Source organism: Heptranchias perlo, chromosome X, assembly GCF_035084215.1.
Source record: "Heptranchias perlo isolate sHepPer1 chromosome X, sHepPer1.hap1, whole genome shotgun sequence".
Classification (NCBI taxonomy): domain Eukaryota; kingdom Metazoa; phylum Chordata; class Chondrichthyes; order Hexanchiformes; family Hexanchidae; genus Heptranchias; species Heptranchias perlo.
Genome location: NC_090370.1, coordinates 15,530,818 through 15,551,089, shown reverse-complemented (window position 1 = coordinate 15,551,089; position 20,272 = coordinate 15,530,818). Strand labels below are relative to the sequence as shown.

The 20,272-nt window shown below is 45.0% G+C and overlaps 2 protein-coding genes across 2 annotated transcripts in view; one reads left to right on the top strand and one right to left on the bottom strand.

Annotated features, from left to right (window-relative positions):
- The window catches only part of LOC137307306 (myosin light polypeptide 6-like), a 448,832-nt gene that overhangs the window by 48,663 nt on the left and 379,897 nt on the right, over positions 1–20,272 (bottom strand). The window lies entirely within an intron of this gene.
- Positions 1–20,272, top strand: part of hat1 (histone acetyltransferase 1) — a 44,812-nt gene that overhangs the window by 6,349 nt on the left and 18,191 nt on the right. The window contains exons 2-5 of the mRNA XM_067976765.1: positions 11,831–11,902; positions 12,566–12,641; positions 17,820–17,940; positions 19,044–19,223. Coding sequence (XP_067832866.1) covers positions 11,831–11,902; positions 12,566–12,641; positions 17,820–17,940; positions 19,044–19,223 — 449 coding nt within the window. The remainder of the gene's footprint in view (positions 1–11,830; positions 11,903–12,565; positions 12,642–17,819; positions 17,941–19,043; positions 19,224–20,272) is intronic.

Genomic DNA, 20,272 nt, shown 5'->3' with positions numbered 1-20,272 from the left:
AAACAACTAACGGGAGGAGGAGGCTCTGTAAACATCCCCATCCTCAATGATGGCAGAGTCCAGCACGTGAGTGCAAAAGACAAGGCTGAAGCGTTTGCAACCATCTTCAGCCAGAAGTGCCGAGTGGATGATCCATCTCGGCCTCCTCCCGACATCCCCACCATCATAGAAGCCAGTCTTCAGCCAATTCGATTCACTCCACGTGATACCAAGAAATGGCTGAGTGCACTGGACACAGCAAAGGCCCCGACAACATCTCTGCTGTAGTGCTCCAGAACGAGCTGCGCCTCTAGCCAAACTGTTCCAGTACAGCTACAACACTGGCATCCACCCGACAATGTGGAAAATTGCCCAGGTATGTCCTGTCCACAAAAAGCAGGACAAATCCAATCCGGCCAATTACCGCCCCATCAGTCCACTCTCAATCATCAGCAAAGTGATGGAAGGTGTCGTCGATAGCACTATCAAGCGGCACTTACTCACCAGTAACCTGCTCACCGATGCTCAGTTTGGGTTCTGCCAGGACCACTCGGCTCCAGACCTCATTACAGCCTTGGTCCAAACATGGACAAAAGAGCTGAATTCCAGAGGTGAGGTGAGAGTGACTGCCCTTGACATCAAGGCAGCATTTGACCGAGTGTGGCACCAAGGAGCCCTAGTAAAATTGAAGTCAAGTGGAATCGGGGGAAAACTCTCCAGTGGTTGGAGTCATACCTAACACAAAGAAAGATGGTAGTGGTTGTTGGAGGCCAATCATCTCAGCCCCAGGACATTGCTGCAGGAATTCCTCAGGGCAGTGTCCTAGGCCCAACCATCTTCAGCTGCTTCATCAATGACCTTCCCTCCATCATAAGGTCAGAAATGGGGCTGTTCGCTGATGATTTCGCAGTGTTCAGTTCCATTCGCAGCCCCTCGGATAATGAAACAGTCCGAGCCCATGTGCAGCAAGACCTGGACAACATCCAGGCTTGGGCTAACATGTGGCAAGTAACATTCGCACCAGACAAGTGCCAGGCAATGACCATCTCGAACAAGAGAGAGTCTAACCACCTCCCCTTGACATTCAACGGCATTACCATTGCCGAATCCCCCACCATCAACATCCTGGGGGTCACCATTGACCAGAAACTTAACTGGACCAGCCATATAAATACTGGCTACAAGAGCAGGTCAGAGGCTGGGTATTCTGCGGCGAGTGACTCACCTCCTGACTCCCCAAAGCCTTTCCACCATCTACAAGGCACAAGTCAGGAGTGTGATGGAATACTCTCCACTTGCCTGGATGAGTGCAGCTCCAACAACACTCAAGAAGCTCGACACCATCCAAGATAAAGCAGCCCGCTTGATTGGCACCCCATCCACCACCCTAAACATTCACTCCCTTCACCAGCGAGTTGCTGCAGTGCATCCTGTGGATGGCGCACTGTGGCTGCAGTGTGCACCATCCACAGGATGCACTGCAGCAACTCGCCAAGGCTTCTTCGACAGCACCTCCCAAACCCGCGACCTCTACCACCTGGAAGGACAAGGGCAGCAGGTACATCGGAACAACACCACCTGCACGTTCCCCTCCAAGTCACACACCATCCCGACTTGGAAATATATTGCCGTTCCTTCATCGTCGCTGGGTCAAAATCCTGGAACTCCCTTCCGAACAGCACTGTGGGAGAACCTTCACCACACGGACTGCAGCGGTTCAAGGAGGCGGCTCACCACTACCTTCTCGAGGGCAATTAGGGATGGACAATAAATGCTGGCCTTGCCAGCGACGCCCACATCCCATGAACAAATTTTTTTAGAATGACAAAAGGGATGATGGTGCAAAGCAAGGAATGTGGTAATGGGACATTTAAGAAACAAAAAATTGATCAGGAGTAGCTGTAAATGGCAGCAGCAGAACCATTACCAGCACTAGCTGACCGATAAAATGGGAGCAGTGGATATGATCTGAAGTTATTGAAATCAATGTTGTTCGGAAGGTTGCAGAATCAGAGTGTGGTTGCAGCACGGAAGGAGGCCATTCGGCCCATCGAGTCCATGCCGGCTTTATGCAAGAGCAATCCAGCTAGGCCCTATCCCCATAGCCCTGCAAATTTTTTCCTTTCAAGTACTTATCCACTTCCCTTTTGAAAGCCGTGATTGAATCTGCCTCCACCATCCCCTTGGGCAGTGCATTCCAGATCATCACAACTCGCTGCGTAAAAAAAGTTTTTCCTCCTGTCACCTTTGGTTCTTTTGCCAATCACCTTAAATCGATGTCCTCTGCTTCTTGACCCTTCCGCCAATGGAAATAGTTTCTCTCTATCTATTGTCTGGACCCTTCATGATTTTGAATATCTCCATCAAATCTCCTCACAATCGTCTCTGTTCCCAGGAGAACAAGAGATAGTGAGTAAGATGAAATGGAAAAAAAGGGCCTATGACAGGTTGATAACACAAGTGAGAACCAGGCTGAATATAGAAAGTTCAGAGGGGAAGTGAAAAAGGAAATAAAGGGGGCAAAGAGAGAGTGTGAGAATAGACTGGCGGCCAACATAACAGGGAATCCAAATGTCTTCTACAGGCATCTAAATAATAAACGGGTAGTAAGAGGAGGGGTGGGGCCGATTAGGGACCATCAAGGAGATCTCCTCATGGAGGCAGAGGGGATGGCTGAGGTACTAAATGAATACTTTGCATCTGTCTTTTACCAAGGAAGAAGATGCTGCCAGAGTCACAGTGGGCTAAAAATTGATAAAGAAGAGGTACTAGAAAGGCTAGCTGTACTTAAAGCAGATAAGTCACCCGATCCAGATGGGATGCATCCCAGGTTGCTGAGGGAAGTAAGGGTGGAAATTGTGGAGGTACTGGCCATAATCTTCCAATCATCCTTAGATACGGGGGTGGTGCCAGAGGACTGGAGAATTGCAAATGGTCCACCCTTGTTCAAAAAAGGGTGTAAGAATAAACCCAGCAACTGCAGGCCAGTCAGTTTAACCTCGGTAGTGGGGAAACTTTTAGAAACTATTCTGTCCCGGATTATCAACAGTCACTTGGACGAGGGTCGATTGATTAGGGAAAGCCAGTGTGGATTTGTTAAAGGCAAATCATGTTTAACTTGATAGTTTTTTGATGAGGTAACAGAGAGGGTAGATGAGGGCAATGCAGTTGATATGGTATATTCAAGTGCCACATGGTAGGCTTATCATCAAAATTGCAGCCCGTGGAATAAAGGGGGCAGTAGCAACATGGATACAGAATTGGATAAGTGACAGGAAACAGAGAGTAGTGGAGAACGGTTGTTTTTCAGACTGGAGGGAGGTGTGCAGTGGTGTTCCCCAGGGGTCAGTGCTGAGACCACTGCTTTTCTTGATACATATTAATGACTTGGACTTGGGTGTACAGGGCACAATTTCCAAATTTGCAGATGACACAAAACTTGGATGGGTAGTAAACAGTGAGGAGGATAGTGATAGACTTCAAGAGGATATAGACAGGCTGGTGGAATGGGCGGACATGTGACAGATGAAATTTAACTCAGAAAAATAGTGATACATTTCGGTAGGAAGAACGAGGAGAGGCAATATAAACTAGAGGGCACAATTCTAAAAGGGGTACAGGAACAGAGCGATCTGGGGGTATATGTGCACAAATCACTGAAGGTGGCAGGGTAGGTTGAGAAAGTGGTTAAAAAAGCATACGGGATCCTGGGCTTCATAAATCGAGGCATAGAAGACAAAGGTATGGAAGTCATGATGAACCTTTTATAAAACACTGGTTCGGCCACAACTGGAGTATTGTGTCCAATTCAGGGCACTGCACTTTAGGAAAGATGGCAAAATAAGCAAAGGTTAAATAGTGTTCAGCACAGGAACTTGACAGGGTTAAAGGATATATATTTCAATGCAAGGAGTATTACAAAGAAAGCAGATGAGCTAAGGGCACAGATCGACACATGGCAGCATGATATCATTGCTATAACAGAAACCTGGCTTAAAGAGGGGGATAATTGGCAGCTCAATGTCCCTGGATATAGAGTTTTCAGGCAGGATAGAGTGGGTGATTTTTAAAAAAAAGGAGGGGTGGGGTAGCATTATTGGTTAAAGAATCAATTACAGTTGTGAGAAGGGGTGATGTGGCCTCGATTGATGATCCATTTAGCATATGGGTTGAGCTAAGAAATAAAAAAGGGGCAGTCACATTGCTAGGAGTGTACTATAGATCCCTGAATCGTGAAAGGGAGATAGAAGAACAAATATGTAGGCAAATTTCTGAGTGCAAAAATAAGAGGGCAATAATAGGAGATTTCAACTACCCTAACATCAACTGGGATTCAAACAATGTGAAGGGCACAGAGGGCTCAAAACTCTTGATCGGTGTCCAGGAGAACGTTTTAGCCAGTACGTGACAAGCCCAACAAGAGGGGATGCAATTCTAGATTTAGTCCTGGGAAATGAAGATGGGCAAGTGGGTGAAGTGACAGTGGGTGACCATATTGGGGATAGTGACCACAATTCAGTTAGTTTTAGCATTATTATGGAAAAGGACAGAGTTAAATCAGGAGTAAATATTTTAAATTGGGGGAAGGCAAATTTTACAGAACTAAGAGGTGATTTGGCAGAAGTGGACTGGACACAACTACTTGAGGAGAAATCAGTGGGAGGCACTAAAAAGTGAAATTTTACAGGTACAATGCAGACACATCCCCTCAAAGAAAAAGGGTGGCACTGCCAAATTTAGAGCCCCCTGGTTGTCTAGAAGTATACGGAGCAAGATAAAGCAGAAAAAGAAAGCTTATGACTGTCACAGAAAACTAAATACTGCAGAAAGCCTAGAGGAGTATAGAAAGTACAGGGATGATGTAAAAAAGGAAATAAGGAAAGCAAAGAGAGGGCATGAAAAAATATTAGCTAGTAAGATGAAAGAAAACCCAAAGATGTTTTATCAGTACATTAAGAACAAGAGGATAGCTGAGGAAAAGGTGGGACCTATCAGGGATGATAAGGGTAACTTGTGTGTAGAAGCAGAGGATGTGGGTAGGGTTTCAAATGAATATTTTGTCTCCATATTCACAAAGGAAAGGGATGATCCGGACGTAGTAGTTAAAGAGGAGAGGTGCGAAATATTGGATAAGGTAAACATAACGAGAGAGGAAGTACTAGAGGGACTGGAATCCTTGAAAGTTGATAAGTCACCAGGGCTGGATGGATTGTTTCCTAGGCTATTGAAGGAAGCCAGGGAGGAAATAGCAGATGCTCTGAGGATCATTTTCCAATCCTCACTAGATACAGGGGAGGTACCGGACGATTGGACGACTGCAAACGTAGTACCATTGTTTAAAAAAGGGTACGAGGGAAAGGCTGAACAATTATAGGCCGGTCAGTCTCACCTCGGTGGTGGGCAAACTATTAGTTTATCCTATCTCTCAGTATTGATTCTGTCACTTGGAAATGCATGGTTTAATCAGGGATAGTCAGCATGGATTTGTTCAGGGAAGGTCATGCCTTACAAATCTGATTGAATTCTTTGAGGAAGTGACCAGGAGGATTGATGAGGGTAGTGCAGTGGATGTTGTCTACGTGGATTTTAGTAAGGCATTTGACAAGGTCCCACATGGCAGACTGGTCAGAAAGGTAAAAGCCCGTGGGATGCAGGGAAATGTGGTGAATTGGATCCAAAATTGTTTCTTTTTACTGAGCCAAAGGGTAAAAGTCGATGGATGTCTTTGCGAATGGAAATCCGTTTCCAGTGGTGTGCCACAGGGCTCAGTGTTGGGTCCCTTGCTGTTTGTGGCATATATTAATGATTTGGACTTGAATGTAGGGGGCATGATTGGCAAATTTGCAGACGACACAAAAATTGGCCGTGTAGTTGATAGTGAAGAGGATAGCTGTAGACTCCAAGAAGATATCAATGGGTTGGTGGAGTGGGTGGAAAAGTGGCAAATGGAGTTCAACCCGGAGAAGTGTGAGGTAATGCACTTAGGGAGGGCAAACAGTAAAAGGGAATAATCAGTAAACGGGAATATATTGAGAGGGGTAGAGGAAGTGAGAGACCTTGGAGTGCATGTGCACAAGTCCCTGAAGGTGGTAGTACAGGTAGATAAGGTTGTGAAGAAGGCATACGGAATGCTCTCCGTTATTAGCCGAGGTATAGAATACAAAAGCAGGGATGTAATGATGGAACTGTATAAAACTGGTAAGGCCACAGCTGGAATATTGTGCGCAGTTCTGGTCACCACATTACAGGAAGGACGTAATTGCTATGGTGAGAGTGTAGAGAAGATTTACAAGAATGTTGCCAGGGCTTGAAAATTGCAGCTACGAGGAGAGATTGGATAGGCTGGGGTTGTTTTCCTTGGAGCAGAGGAGGCTGAGGGGAGACTTGATTGAGGTGTACAAAATTGAGGGGCCGAGATAGAGTAGACAGGAAGTACCCGTTTCCCCTAGCGGAGAGTTCAAGAACTAGAGGACATAGATTTAAGCTGATTGGCTGAAGGATTAGAGGAGACATGAGGAAAAACTTTTTTACCCAGAGGGTGGTGGGTGTATGGAATTCACTGCCCGAATTAGTGGTAGAGGCAGGGCCCCTCAACTCTTTTAAAAAGTACCTGGACCTGCACCTAAAGTGCTGTAAGCTGCAGGGCTATGGACCGGGTGCTGGAAGGTGGGATTAGAATGGGCACCTGGTTGTTCTTCGAGCCGGCACGGACACTATGGGCCGAATGGCCCCCTTCTGTGCTATCTTTTCTATGGTTCTATGTGAAGGCCTGAGAGAGGGTGCAGAAGAGATTTACTAGAATGATTCTAGGGATGAGGGGCTTTAGTTACGTGGATAGACTGGAGAAGCTGGGGTTGTTCTCCTTGGAACAGAGACGGTTGCGAGGAGATTTGATAGAGGTATTCAAAATCATGAAGGGTCTTGACAGAGTAGATAGATAGAAACTGTTCCCATTGGCGGAAGGGTCAAGAACCAGAGAACATAGATTTACGGTGATTGGCAAAAGAACCCAAGTTGCCATGAGGAAAAACTTGTTTACACAGCGAGTGGCTAGGATCTGGAATGCACTGCCCGAGGGGGTGGTGGAGGCAGATTCAATCATGGCCTTCAAAAGGGAACTGGATAAGTACTTGAAAGGAAAAAATTTGCAGGGCTACAGGGATAGGGCGGGGAGTGGGACTAGCTGGATTGCTCTTGCATAGAGCCGGCAGGGATTCGTTGGGCCGAATGACCTCCTTTCATGCTGTAACCTTTCTATGATTCTAACAAGCCCAGCTTCTCCAGTCTATCCGTGTAACTAAAGTCCCTCATCCCTGGAATAATTCTAGCAAATCTTTTCTGCACCCTCTAAGGCCTTCACATCTTTCCTAAAGTGCGGTGCCCAGAATTGGTCACAATACTCCAGTTGTGGTCGAACCAGTTTTTATAAAGGTACATCATGAGGATGCAAAGAGGCTTCAAGGCGATTTAGACAAGTTGAGTGAGTGGGCAAATACATGGCAGATGCAGTATAATGTGGATAAATGTGAAGTTATCCACTTCGAAAGGAAAAACAGAAAGGCAGAGTATTATTTAAATGGTGATAGATTGGGGAATGTTGATGTTCAGAGGGACCTGGGTGTCCTTGTACACCAGTCAATGAAAACAAACATGCAGGTGCAGCAAGCAGTTAAGAAGGCAAATGTTATGTTGGCCTTCATTGCAAGAGGATTTGAGAACAGGAGCAAGGATGTCTTACTGCAGTTATACAGGGCCTTAGTGAGACCACACCTGGAGTATTGTGCGCAGTTTTGGTCTCCTTACCTAAGAAAGGATATACTTGCCATAGAGGGAGTGCAGCGAAGGTTCACCAGACTGATCCCTGGGGTGGCAGGACTGTCGTATGAGGGGAGATTGGGTCGACTCGGCCTGTATTCGCTCAAGTTTAGAAGAATGAGGGGATCTCATTGAAACATATAAAATTCTGACAGGGCTCGACAGACTGGATGCAGGAAGGATGTTTCCCCTGGCAGAGGGGGGGGTGGTCCAGAACGAGGGGTCACAGTTTCAGGATACAGGGTAGGACATTTAGGACTGAGATAAGGAGAAATTTCTTCACTCAGAGGGTGGTGAACCTGTGGAATTCTCTACCACAGAAGGCTGTAGAGGCCAAGTCACTAAATATATTTAAGAAGGAGCTGGATAGGTTTCTGGACAAAAAAGGCATCAAGGGGTATGGGGAGAGAGTGGGAATATGGTATTGAGATAGAGGATCAGCCATGATCATATTGAATGGCGGAGCAGACTCGAAGGGCCAAATGGCCTACTCCTGCTCCTATTTTCTATGTTTCTATGATGTCAAAATAGGAGAGATAGTTAATTCTTTAGAAAACCAAAGGAAACTGCAAAGGGATATTGATAAGATGGAACGGGCTAAAAGTGGCAGGTGGAATTCAATGTCAGTAAATGTGAGGTAATGCATTTTGGTTTTAAAAAAAAAACAGCAGTAATTATACTCTGAATGGAAGTAAGCTCGGGGCTGTGGAAGAGCAGAGGGATTTGGGGGGATAGGTTCACAGAACATTAAAGGCAGCATCTCTTGTGGTTGAGGCTGTAAAAAAAGAAGGTAATGGAATACTAGGTTTTATCACAAGCTTTAGAATATAAAAATCAAGAGGTAATAAGCCTATATAAAACTTCAATACCTCAGTTAGAGTACTATGTGCTGTATTGGGCCCCACACAATAGGAAGGATTTTTGAGGCTTTAGAGAGGGGAGGGGGGGGGGGGGAAGTGCTGGCTCAGAGCAGGCTGGTTGATGAGGGGCAACGTTTGTTTGAAATGGCAGGGATGTGGAGATGTGGAGAGGTGGACCAGGGCTGTAAGTGAGGGGTCAACCAGCAGAGTGGACAGAAATGGAAGAAGCCAACAACAGGCTGCAAGCTGAGCCGGGAACTGTGCAGGCCTAATCGAGCCGCCAGAGTTTTTGTGGAGGCTGGAGGGGGACGAGGCAGCATGGGAGCCTTGCTACTGGAATGAAACAATGTTTTGGGGGGGGGGGCAGTGAAAGAGCAGAAAACCTAATGGAGCAAAATAATCAATAAGAAACCCAAAATATAACGTTTTTGAAGTATAAATTAAACTTTTAAAAATTAATTTAACTCACAAGAAATCGGGGGAAACCAACGTATCTGAGTTGGCAGGAACGTTTCAGAAAGGGGCTTTATAAATAGAGGCTCAGAGTACAAAAGCAAGGAAGTCATGATGAAGCTTTATAAAACACTGGTTCGGCCACAACTGGAGTATTGTGTCCAGTTCTGGGCACCGCACTTCAAATAAGATGTGAAGGCCTTAGAGAGGGTGCAGAAGAGATTTATTGGAATGATTCCAGGGATGAAGGACTTTAGTTACGTGGATAGACTGGAGAAGCTGGGATTGTTCTCCTTGGAACAGAGATGGTTGTGAGGAGATTTGATAGAGGTATTCAAAATCATGAAGGGTCTAGACAGAGTAGATAGAGAGAAACTGTTCCCATTGGAGGAAGGGTCAAGACCAGAGGGCATAGATTTAAGGTGATTGGCAAAAGAACCAAAGGCGACAATGATTTTTTAAAAACTCAGCGAGTGGTTATGATCTGGAATGCACTGCCCAAGGGGATGGTGGAGGCAGATTCAATTGTGACTTTCAAAAGGGAATTGGATAAGTACTTGAAGGGGAAAAAATTTGCAGGACTATGGGGATAGGGCGGGGGAGTGGGACTAGCTGGATTGCTCTTGCAGAGCGCCGGCACGGACTTGACGGGCCGAATGGCATCCTTCAGTGCTGTAACCTTTCTATGATTGTAGGTGCTCCTGGATGCCACCCAGTGGCCAGAATGGCATTGCAGACTCAAAGCAAGTTTTTAAGGGGGAATTGCACAGCATCATGGTAGTTTTGTGATGGCCAAAAGTAACAAGTGCATGAAGTTGGAAAGATACTTTCACAGTGTCACCTACAGGTGTACAAATGTAAAAAGTAGGTGTGGGTGCTTAACGTTTAAAAACCCCATAAGAATTGTTACATGGGGAGCGATGCAACAAATGTAGTGTTTCAAAATGGTTTGTTCTGTCTTTTTTGTATTCAAAAGTCCTTTGTTGACAGCGCCTATGGGCTTTTCAATATTAATTATGTCCACATCTGGTAATTCCTGCCCTGTCATGTTAATAGGATTTTTCTCAGATATTAAACTGAGGCCCCGCCTGCCCCCTCAGGTGGTTGTGAAAGATCCCATGACACTATTTCAAAGAAGAGCAGGGGCGTTCTCCCCGGTGGCCTGGCCATATTTATCCCTCAACCTACATCACTAAAACAGATTATCTGTTCGTTATCACATTGCTGTTTGTGGGATCTTGCTATGTGCAATTTGCTGCCGTGTTTCCCGACAGTATAACACTGACTGCACTTCAAAAGTACTTCATTGGCTGTGAAGGGATTTGGGACATCCTACGGTCGTGAAAGGCACTTTGGGATATTCTGAGAACATGAAAGATGCTATATAAATGCAAGTTGGTTGATTTGGTTTTACAGTGCCCACCGTTTAGTGAGCCCGTTGGTGTCGATGCGATATGCCCACTGTACACGGTGGACGCTGTAACCGAGAAATGTAAAAAAGAGTTAATTGGTTCGAGAGTACTGTCCTCCTTCCAAAGCCTGTGTGAAAGTGTTGGGGCCGGGACCTGGAGTACCTGATGGCTGACTTTCTCCACTCACTGACTCTCTAATCAATCAAGTGACTCCTCAGCAAAAAACAATATTTTTCCGGGAAGTGCTGAAGGGAATGCTTGATCGAGCCATATGTTCTTTGGGCTACTATTTCTCTGTTCCCCATCCTGCTAGATCCAAGGCATTTATAAGCTTGGGATTGGGAGCTCATTTTTAACTACAGTACAGACCGCATGTTCTTAATCCCACTCCACGGAGCCACTTAAGACTAAGTCAGCAAGCTCACTCACAGTGCACTCCTGGTGCAAACTGAGAATGTACATCAGAAAAATTACCCAACTCCAGTCTGTGATTATTAATCTGATAATTTTAATGAGCAATTTTATGCTTAAATGCTTGAAATTAAGACCAAAAAGATGGGAAACAGCTAAGGATGATGGGTAGTGGCCTGTTGGCTCAAAACAAATCATTGGCAGTTTGGGTACCAGTCTCCTGGGCTCCCCTCCCCCACAAGGGTGTTAGACCCGGCTCTCTCTTTTCACCCCCCTCCACCCTGTTGCATACTGCCAGAGCCCAGCCACTCCCAGTGCCCCAAACTGCCTCCTGAGTCCTGCTGGACACTCAGGATCTCCCTCCACAGACTTCCTCTTTTCTCCCTTCCCCCCCCCCCCCCCCCCCTCCTACATCCTGCAATTCCCTCTGTGCTCACAAGCCCCTAGACCACATTCCCAGTGCTTCCTAATCCTGTAAACTTCCCCCAGTGCTTCTAAACCTTGAGAACTTCCTCCCCTAATGCCACGAGGTCCCAGAATCTGTCACTGTGATCCCAGGCCTGATCCCAGTCTTTCTGGAGCCCTTGGAACCTCGCCCCAGTGCTCCCAGTCCTGGGAGCCCATCTCAACATACTGCTAGACAATGGGACCCCATCCCAGTGCTCCCGGATCACAGGGCCACCCCCAATGCTGATGTCAGTGCCCCTGGTAATGGCACCGAGCATAACACTTATAAAACCTTTGACAGGGGGTAGTGTATTTACATATATCTGTGTATATACAAGTATAATTTAAAATGTAGTCTTGATGAGGACTGCTTACACTTTATCAAATTACTATGGTTATCTAGATCAGATGTTTTCTCAGCTAATTTTTTAATGTCTGGTTTATTTTTCATAGATCTGTTGAACCTGGAAAGGAAGTTGGCAGAATACAAGTGTGACACCAACAAGGCTATTCGACTGAAGTTAGGTATGTGCCTTGAGCACAGGATCCTCTTGTGACTTGCACACGAGCACCCTTTATACGCTTCAGGCAGCGGGTCTGTTGACACAACTTTTAGTCTGCTGTTTAACATTGTAAAAGGAAAGATCGATGACGAATTGTGTTGTGTGGGTTGTAGTGGCTTCAGAAATGGTTGTTTTTTCTTTTGTAGCTGAGTTGGGAATTTGTGCGTGTGAGTGGTGTCACTTCCCATACACCGGGCAGTGGGACGGCTTTAGTGTGATAGCCGCCATCTTTCTGTGCTACCTGAATTCCTGGTGTTGGCGCCACTTGTGTTCATACTGGAGACACAGAAAGCTGCTTCTTGTTGCCTTTGAGTCTAATACACTGGGGGAGAAGGGGCGAATGAGAAGGGGGAAATGCTACTGACTTCAGTGCTATCCATGGCAAATTAGAAACCGAAATGGAGTAAAAATGCTGCTGTGGTGCTGTTAATTATGTTCTGTTGCACAAGCCATTGTATAATCCTCCTCGTTGGGGCAGAACATTCGGTTTCTGACAGGTCCTGGAGAATACCATTTCTCTTCATATTGAACTGCTAACGTAGCCAACGGGTAGTGATGAACTTGGGTCAGCCATTTCTTTCTCAGAAGCGGAAAGTGAGCATGATGTGTTTTTTCATATCAACAGTTCGGTTCGCTGAAGACCTGGAGGATGAGACCACGAGCTTCAATCCATTATACAGCCACCAAGTGTTTGGAGATGAGTATGTGATTTGTGTTAACTCAGTTGCATCGAATCCCGTTGACAGGGTTTCTATGTCTAATATACAACCTGTTATAAGATTTCATTGTTTGCTTTCTGTTTTCATGCTGTGTTCTAGAATTGGCTGTTTTTGATTGCTTTGTGTTCTTTCGTGGTTCTCATTTGCCTGGTTTAGCATGGTGTCAGCCGTGACTCAGTGGTAGCACTCTCGCCTCTGAGTCAGAAGGTCATGGGTTTGAGCCCCACTACAGAGGTTTGAGTACAAAATCTAGGTTGACATTCCAGTGCAGTACTGAGGGATTGTCTTTCGGATGAGACGTTAAATCTGTCTGTTCTCTCAAGTGGACGTAAAAGATCCCATGGCACTATTCGAAGAAGAGCAGGGTGTCCTGACCAATATTTATCCCTCACCCAACACCTAAAACAGATGATCTGGTCATTTATCTCATTGCTGTTTGTGGGGTCTTGTTGTGCGCAAGTCGGCTGCCTTACAATAGTGACTGCATTTCAAAAGTACTTCATTGGCTGTGAAGTGCTTTGGAACGTCCTGAGGTAGTGAAAGGCACTATATAAATGCACGTCTGTCTTTCTTTAACTCGTTTTATTTCTCTACCACCCCCCCTGTGTATCTAACCACTGATTTGATTAGTGAATGGGTTAGAGCAGTGCAAATAACACTTGATCTGCAAACCTACTCACCTTGGACTGGGAACAAACTAATGTTACATTTGTAGATTTTTCATAAACCAGCAAGGTGGTTTGCTCGTTGAAATTCAAAATGTCTGGACAAGTAGCACAACAAAAGCATACGGCAAATGAGGAAGGAAATCTGTTCTGTGGTTAAAATGCCAAGGATTCCCTACAAGTATATTCAAGTCTAGCTAAAACCACATCTGCACTTAAAGCCTGCATTAGTCATTCGAAAGTAACTTCACAATTTTGTGAGGCTGCCATACATTTCACTGCTTTTTCAAGTGAGCAATGTTGCTCTCATTTGGTATGCAGTTATGATAGCCTGCCATTCCAAGCAAACCCCATAACTGACATTTTACTTTTTTTTTCCCCCGAGTTCATTTTGCTAAAGTGGCTGTCGCCCCTCACCCTGTGAGACGCCACCATATTTTTATAATTGTTAGGAGATTTTCCTGACCATAGAATTACCGCACATCCCATTTCCTTGCCCTTTCCCTTCATCACAAGATATTTACAGATGAGGAAGGCCATTCGGCCCATCTTAATTCATCCACCTAGAAAGGTCCTACAATCATTTCCCCATTGCATCATCCAATTGTTTGAATGATTCCAGGGTTTTTGCCTCCCCTCCTCGGTCCAGGAGTCCATTCCATGTGTTGATCACTCTCTGCAGAAACTCCATCAGTCCTAAACTTACCTTTTACTAGTTTGACCTTGTGACCCCTTGTCCTACTCTCACAATTTAATTTACCTTTTCCATTCCCTTAACTTTCTTATATACCCCTATACGGTCACCTCCTTTCTAGGCTGAAAAGCCTAAGCTTCTCCAGTCTCCTCATAACTCCGACCCCTGACACTGAAGTGACACTAATGGGTCTGTAGTTGCCTGTGTTTGTTTTGCCCCCTCTTTGAATCTGGGCACCAAGTTAGCCTGTTTCCAATCTACTGGAACCTCCCAATGTCCATTAACTCCCTCTTAATGATTTAGTGTCTCACAAATCTCCCTAGTCTCAACATTCTGGGATAAATACCATCTAGCCACAGGGATTTATTTGTTTTGAACCTTTTATCCTGTCTAGGGCATCCATCTCCTTGGTACCAAAATTATTAATTTTTCCCACATTAGCCTATCCCTACCCTTTTTTTTAAATGTCAAGCGCTGGGTCCCTTGATAATTTTATGCTGCCCTTCTAAGTTACCTGGTCTCAGATGAAGCTTTGTACCCTTCTGAGGGCTGAGGAGAATGGTGCTGTCCCACTGCACCATGTTGTCTTTGCTTACAACAACAGCTTGCATTTATACAGTGCATTTAACGTAGTAAAACATCCCAAAGTGCTTCACAGGAGCGTTATCAAACAAAAATTTGACACCGAGCCACATAGAGATATGAGGACAGGTGACCAAAAGCCTGGTCAAAGAGGTAGGTTTTAAGGAACATCTTAAAGGAGGAGAGAGGGGTTTAGGGAGGGAATTCCAGAGTTTCGGGTCTAGGCAGCTGAAGGCACGGCTACCAATGGTGGAGCGATTTAAAATCGGGGATGCGCAAGAGGCCAGAATTGGAGGAGTGCAGAGATCTCGGAGGGTTGTAGGGCTGGAGGAGATTAGAGATAGGGAGGGGCGAGGCCACGGAGGGATTTGAAAACAAGGATGAGAATTTTAAAATTGAGGCATTGCCGGACCGGGCGTCAATGTAGGTCAGCAAGCCGGCCAGGAGAGCATTGAAATAGTGAAGTCTAGAGGTAACAAAAGCATGTATGAGGGTTTCAGCAGCAGATGAGCTGAGGCAGGGACGGAGACGGGCGATGTTATGGAGGTGGTAGTAGGCGGTCTTGGTGATGAAGCAGATATGTGGTCGGAAGCTCATCTCAGGGTCACGTAGGACCCTAAGGTTGTGAACGGTCTGGCTCAGCCTCAGATAGTGGCCAGGGAGAGGGATGGAGTCAGTGGCTAGGGAACGGAGTTTATGGTGGGGACTGAAGACAAAATGGCATCTTGGCTCCCAATGGAGTCTGTGATCCACTTGTTTTTCTTTTGTTGGTTTTATGTTTTTCGGAGTCTTGATCAGTTGCTATGCTTGTTGACTGGAAATCCCTTCTGTCGTTTTACATTCTTCCTTATCCAATCTCCTTTTTAAATGTTAGTCTCTGTCAATAGCCCCCTATGGTAAAGCATTCCCTGTTCTAATAAGTCCCTGTGTGAAAATATTCCTTCTCACTTCCCCCTTCATTCTTCCAGCAATAATCCTCAGACTGTGCCTCCTTGTTACTGATTCACCAACCAGTGAAACAATCTTTTTACCCCCTCAAAACCTTTCAAATCTCCATTAGATCCCACTTAAGCTTCTCTGTTCCAGTGAGTAAAGGGCCAATTTTTTTGAACATTTCTCCGCAACTATAGCCTTTTAGTCCACCCTCCATAAACTTGAGCTCATCCAAAACTCTGCTGCCCGTATGCTACCTCGCACCAAATCCCGTTCACCCATCACCCCCTGTGCTTGCTGATTGGCTCCTCAATTTTAAAGAAAAATTCTCATCCTTGTTTTCAAATCCCTCCATGGCCCTCGCCTCGCCCTATCTCTGTAACCTCCTCCAGTCCTACAACCCTCCGAGATCTCTGCACTCCTCCAATTCTGGCCTCTTGTATATCCCCGATTTTAATCGCTCCACCATTGGCGGCCGTGCCTTTACCTGCCTAGACCTCTCCGCCCCTCCACCTCTCCTCCTTTTAAGATGCTCCTTAAAATCAAGCTTTTGGTCACCTGTCCTAATGTGGCTCAGTGTCAAATTTTGTTTGATCGTTCCTGTGAAGCGCCTTGGGATGCTTTACTACGTTAAAGGTGCTATGTAAATGCAAGTTGTTGGTATAATTCCAGTGAATTGTTACCGTCTCTTTTCCATGGTTCTCTTATCCTTTCTACAATGGGATGCACACACTACTTCCACTGTTAGTGTTGATTGAGGGTGGAATGTTGGCCAGGACACCAGGCGAGCTCTTAGTCAAATCGTGACAAGGGATCTTTGACATCCACCTGAGCAAGCGAATGGGTCCTCAATTTAACACCTGCAATGCAGCGTTCCTTCAATACTACATTGTGGTGTCAGCCCAGACTATGAGCTCCAGTCCTGGAGTGAGGCTTGAACCCATAACCTGATGCAGAGGTGAGAATGCTACCAACTGAGTCAAGCTGGCATTAAATACCTCTCAGGTCCTGTCTTGGTTGCCTCCTTTTCAGGATGAAAAGCCCAAGTCTCTCCAGTCTTTCCTCATAACTCAGTACATCTGACACTAAGGATCAGTCTCATGGCTCTTTACATTATTTCCGACGCCTTGTCCCTATGACCATTACTCAAGGTGCGGTCTGATCAGAGCACTGTACAGTTTGATCATGACTTCCATTGACTTGTAATTCTGCTGTGTAGTTCAGCATCCTATGTATACCCCTCTAAAATAGCTGGTATTGTGTGATGACAGGCAAGATGTGACACCTTTAACACTGAAACTCCTATCACAGTGCTACCTATAGGTGTATCAGATGTTGTAGGTAAATGTGGTCATTTTTACAATGGGACATCCCATTCAAAGAGATTTGCATAGGAGTTTTCAATGGAATGTGCACTAAATTTAATATACAATAGATATAGATGGTTTGTGACAAAAAAATCTTTCAATTTTTAAGTTTCGTAGCACTTTCATAATTTGGCACCATATAAATGTTAACGGCTGTGTTCTGACACCATTTTTATCGACTAGTTTCCAGGCTGCTGAACTACTGAGTAAACCACGCTGTGGTGTTGCATCATTTGAAGACCTCATCAATAACTCTCTACGTTAATGGAACCTCTTCCAGTGGAAGAGGTTCCACAGCACAGCCCACTTCCCATTTACACAGAAATGGGTTTAGCAACATTTGCGCAGACATTTTCTACAAAGTCGCAAGCGCAATTTTTCAATCTGCCGAGAAATGTCTGTTCACTAAAACAAGCGCAACTTTTCAATCTGCCGAGAAATGTCTGTTCACTAAAACAAGCGCAACTTTTCAATCTGCCGAGAAATGTCTGTTCACTAAAACAAGCGCAACTTTTCAATCTGCCGAGAAATGTCTGTTCACTAAAACAGATTGTCTCATTGCTGTTTGTGGGACCTTGTTGTGCGCAAATTGGCTGCCGCGTTTCCTATATTAGAACAGTGCCTACGCTTCTAAAGTACTTCATTGGCTGTAAAGCGCTTTTTTTTACAGACCAGTAATAGCAAAAGTACATTGCTGAGCTGTATGGGCCGGCTGAGAGCTCAGATCCAATAGCAATGCTTCCGCTGAGGCAGCTCTAATATAAATCAGGCACTAGACATGACAACTGTGTAACTAAACGTCTTCAAGTAAATATGGTCATTGAGATTTATAAATGGGCCTGGATTAAAGTAAAGTGAAAAGAAATCTAACTTCTGCAGATTCTCTACCAACATGTGGTTATTTCTACTTTGCCTGCAGAGAATCAGTATTTGGCTACAAGGACCTTGAAATCCAATTGTACTACAGTACCTGCAGCCTCACCACATTCTTCAATATCAAATACTCCAGCAAAGTCATAGAAAAATATGACAACGTAGAGGTAGGCTATTGAAATGTATCAGTTGCTTGTCTTCAGTAGGTCTTTCTAACCTGAGCAGGGCTGAGGTTATGTAGCGCATCATGGTACTGCAGTCCGTTCATACAAACCAGGTTCCGTAATGCATTATTTCACGGGTTAGATCTAGTGTGTGTTACTGTGGTGGCAGTAGGGGCTCCAGTTGGCCTCAGTGCTCCTGAGTTAGGGAGAGGAAGATTTGCCAGGGTTCCTGGCCCTGATCACTGCCAGAAAGTGCCTTTGTGGACGTCAGGTGAAGATCGGCCTTTGACTGTGATATTCCTTTCTTCTCTCTCGCCCCCTCCCTTTGTTGCATTACCCCACTGGCCCTCTGTCTGGGCTCACACATGGGGAGCAGCCAATCGGGTGAGGTGCTGGAGGGCTGTCAATGCCTGTGGAACTGTAAAGACTTTCAAGGGCGGAGACTGCTAAAGCGTGACTTCACTGCTTTGATGCCGAGATACCTGAACCAGGACCATGCATGGTCGGAGTGCTAGGGCTGACTGTTTTCCATTCCTGCAGTTGTGAATTTAAGTGTCAAACGTCTGGCAGACATTTCATCTGAAAATTTTAAAGTAATTTTTACTGAGGGATGATGTGCAGATAGACACATTTTAAAAGAGCCGTGTTATTGATTAAATTACTTTAACTGAGCTAATAGTGTGGTTTTTTAATTGTGTTTAAGGTACTCTGGAGTTTGTTTTGATCACTAATGAATCCCGCAGAGGGTCTCGTGGTGAGTTGGAGGAAACTGTCTGTCTTTCAGCTGTTTGTTATAACAGACTGAGAGGTAACAGTGTCCCCTCTGGAGGAACTGAGAATAAACAGGTGTTACTGTTCATGTTACCCATTGATTTCAATGGACTGGGACATGACAACATTGCCAAGAAGGATTTTATGTATTGATGGACAGCTGATTGGGAGTGCGCTACTCGGCTGTCATAAAATGGTTTCTACACTTTGAGCTATGGGTTCAATAAGAAACCCCAGTATACTGCTGTTGAGAGGGAGGAAAAGGGGGAACGAAAAACTGCTTCCTTTGTCCAAAAAGCCCTGTAGTTTACTGTAAACAATTTGTTCCTATTTAGGTTGATAATGTTGAAAGTAAAGTGTTAGAATTTATCCCAGCTGGTTACTCGATCAACCTTGATGAGTTTATTGTGCAGCTGGAAAAGGACGCCTCTTTCAGACCATTTGGATTACTCATTCACTCATACACCATGTATGATGAGAAGGAGGGACTGGAGTTAAACTATGAGATTTACAAGGTGAGTGAATGGTGAATGAGAAAAATTGTTGTTATGAAGCCTGAACAATTCTCTGGCTATTTGAACACGCGATCCCATTTGGTTCAGGCATTTGTCAGTAACAACTCTGCACTGAAGACTGATGCTGGCTTTCCCTGTCGACGGCTAGCTTTTACTGAGGCATTGTCTGGTTCTGTTGTGTGTATCTCAGCTATTATTTCTGATGTAATTTTTTTTCTTCATGAATGAACTTCACAACTAGAGTGTAACGTGTATACCCCTCTAAAATAGCTGGTATTGTGTGATGACAGGCAAGATGTGACACCTTTAACACTGAAACGCTAACATGTCTGTACAGCTACAGATTTGGCACAACTTATATTGATTTCATCTCATCTGTACTGCAATAATTCTGTGGCTAGCTAACTCTATATAGCCATTAACTAAAGAATATCCGATGAACCCCATTTTTACCCTAATTCCTCTTGAGAATTGGCCAAGATTTACCACACCTAAGGGATATTAGATGCCGAAGATTGTGGCCTGCATCCGATCTGTAAGGTTAACCACACCAGATTATGTTAACAGGCAAACAAACCAAACTCAGTACCTAGGGAGTGCAAAACACTACTCGAGTGAATGAGTAGGTACAGCACAGAAGGAGGCCATTGGGCCCACCATGCCTGTGCTGGCTCTCTGAAAGAGCTATCCAATTAGTCCCATTCCCCTGCTCTTTTCCCCCATAGCCCTGTAAATTTTTCCCTTCAAGTGTTTATCCAATTCCCTTTTGAAAGTTACTATTGAATCTGCTTCCACCGCCCTTTCAGACAGCGCATTCCAGATCATAACAACTCGCTGCGTTTTTTTTTTAAATGTCACCTCTGGCTGTTTTGCCAATCATCTTAAATCTGTGTCCTCTGGTTACCGACCCTTCTGCCAGTGGAAACAGTTTCTCTTTATTTACTCTATCTAAACTGTTGATGATTTTCAACACCTCTATCAAATCTCCCCTTAACCTTCTCTACTCTAGGAGAACAATCCCAGCTACTCCAGTCTCCACATAACTGAAG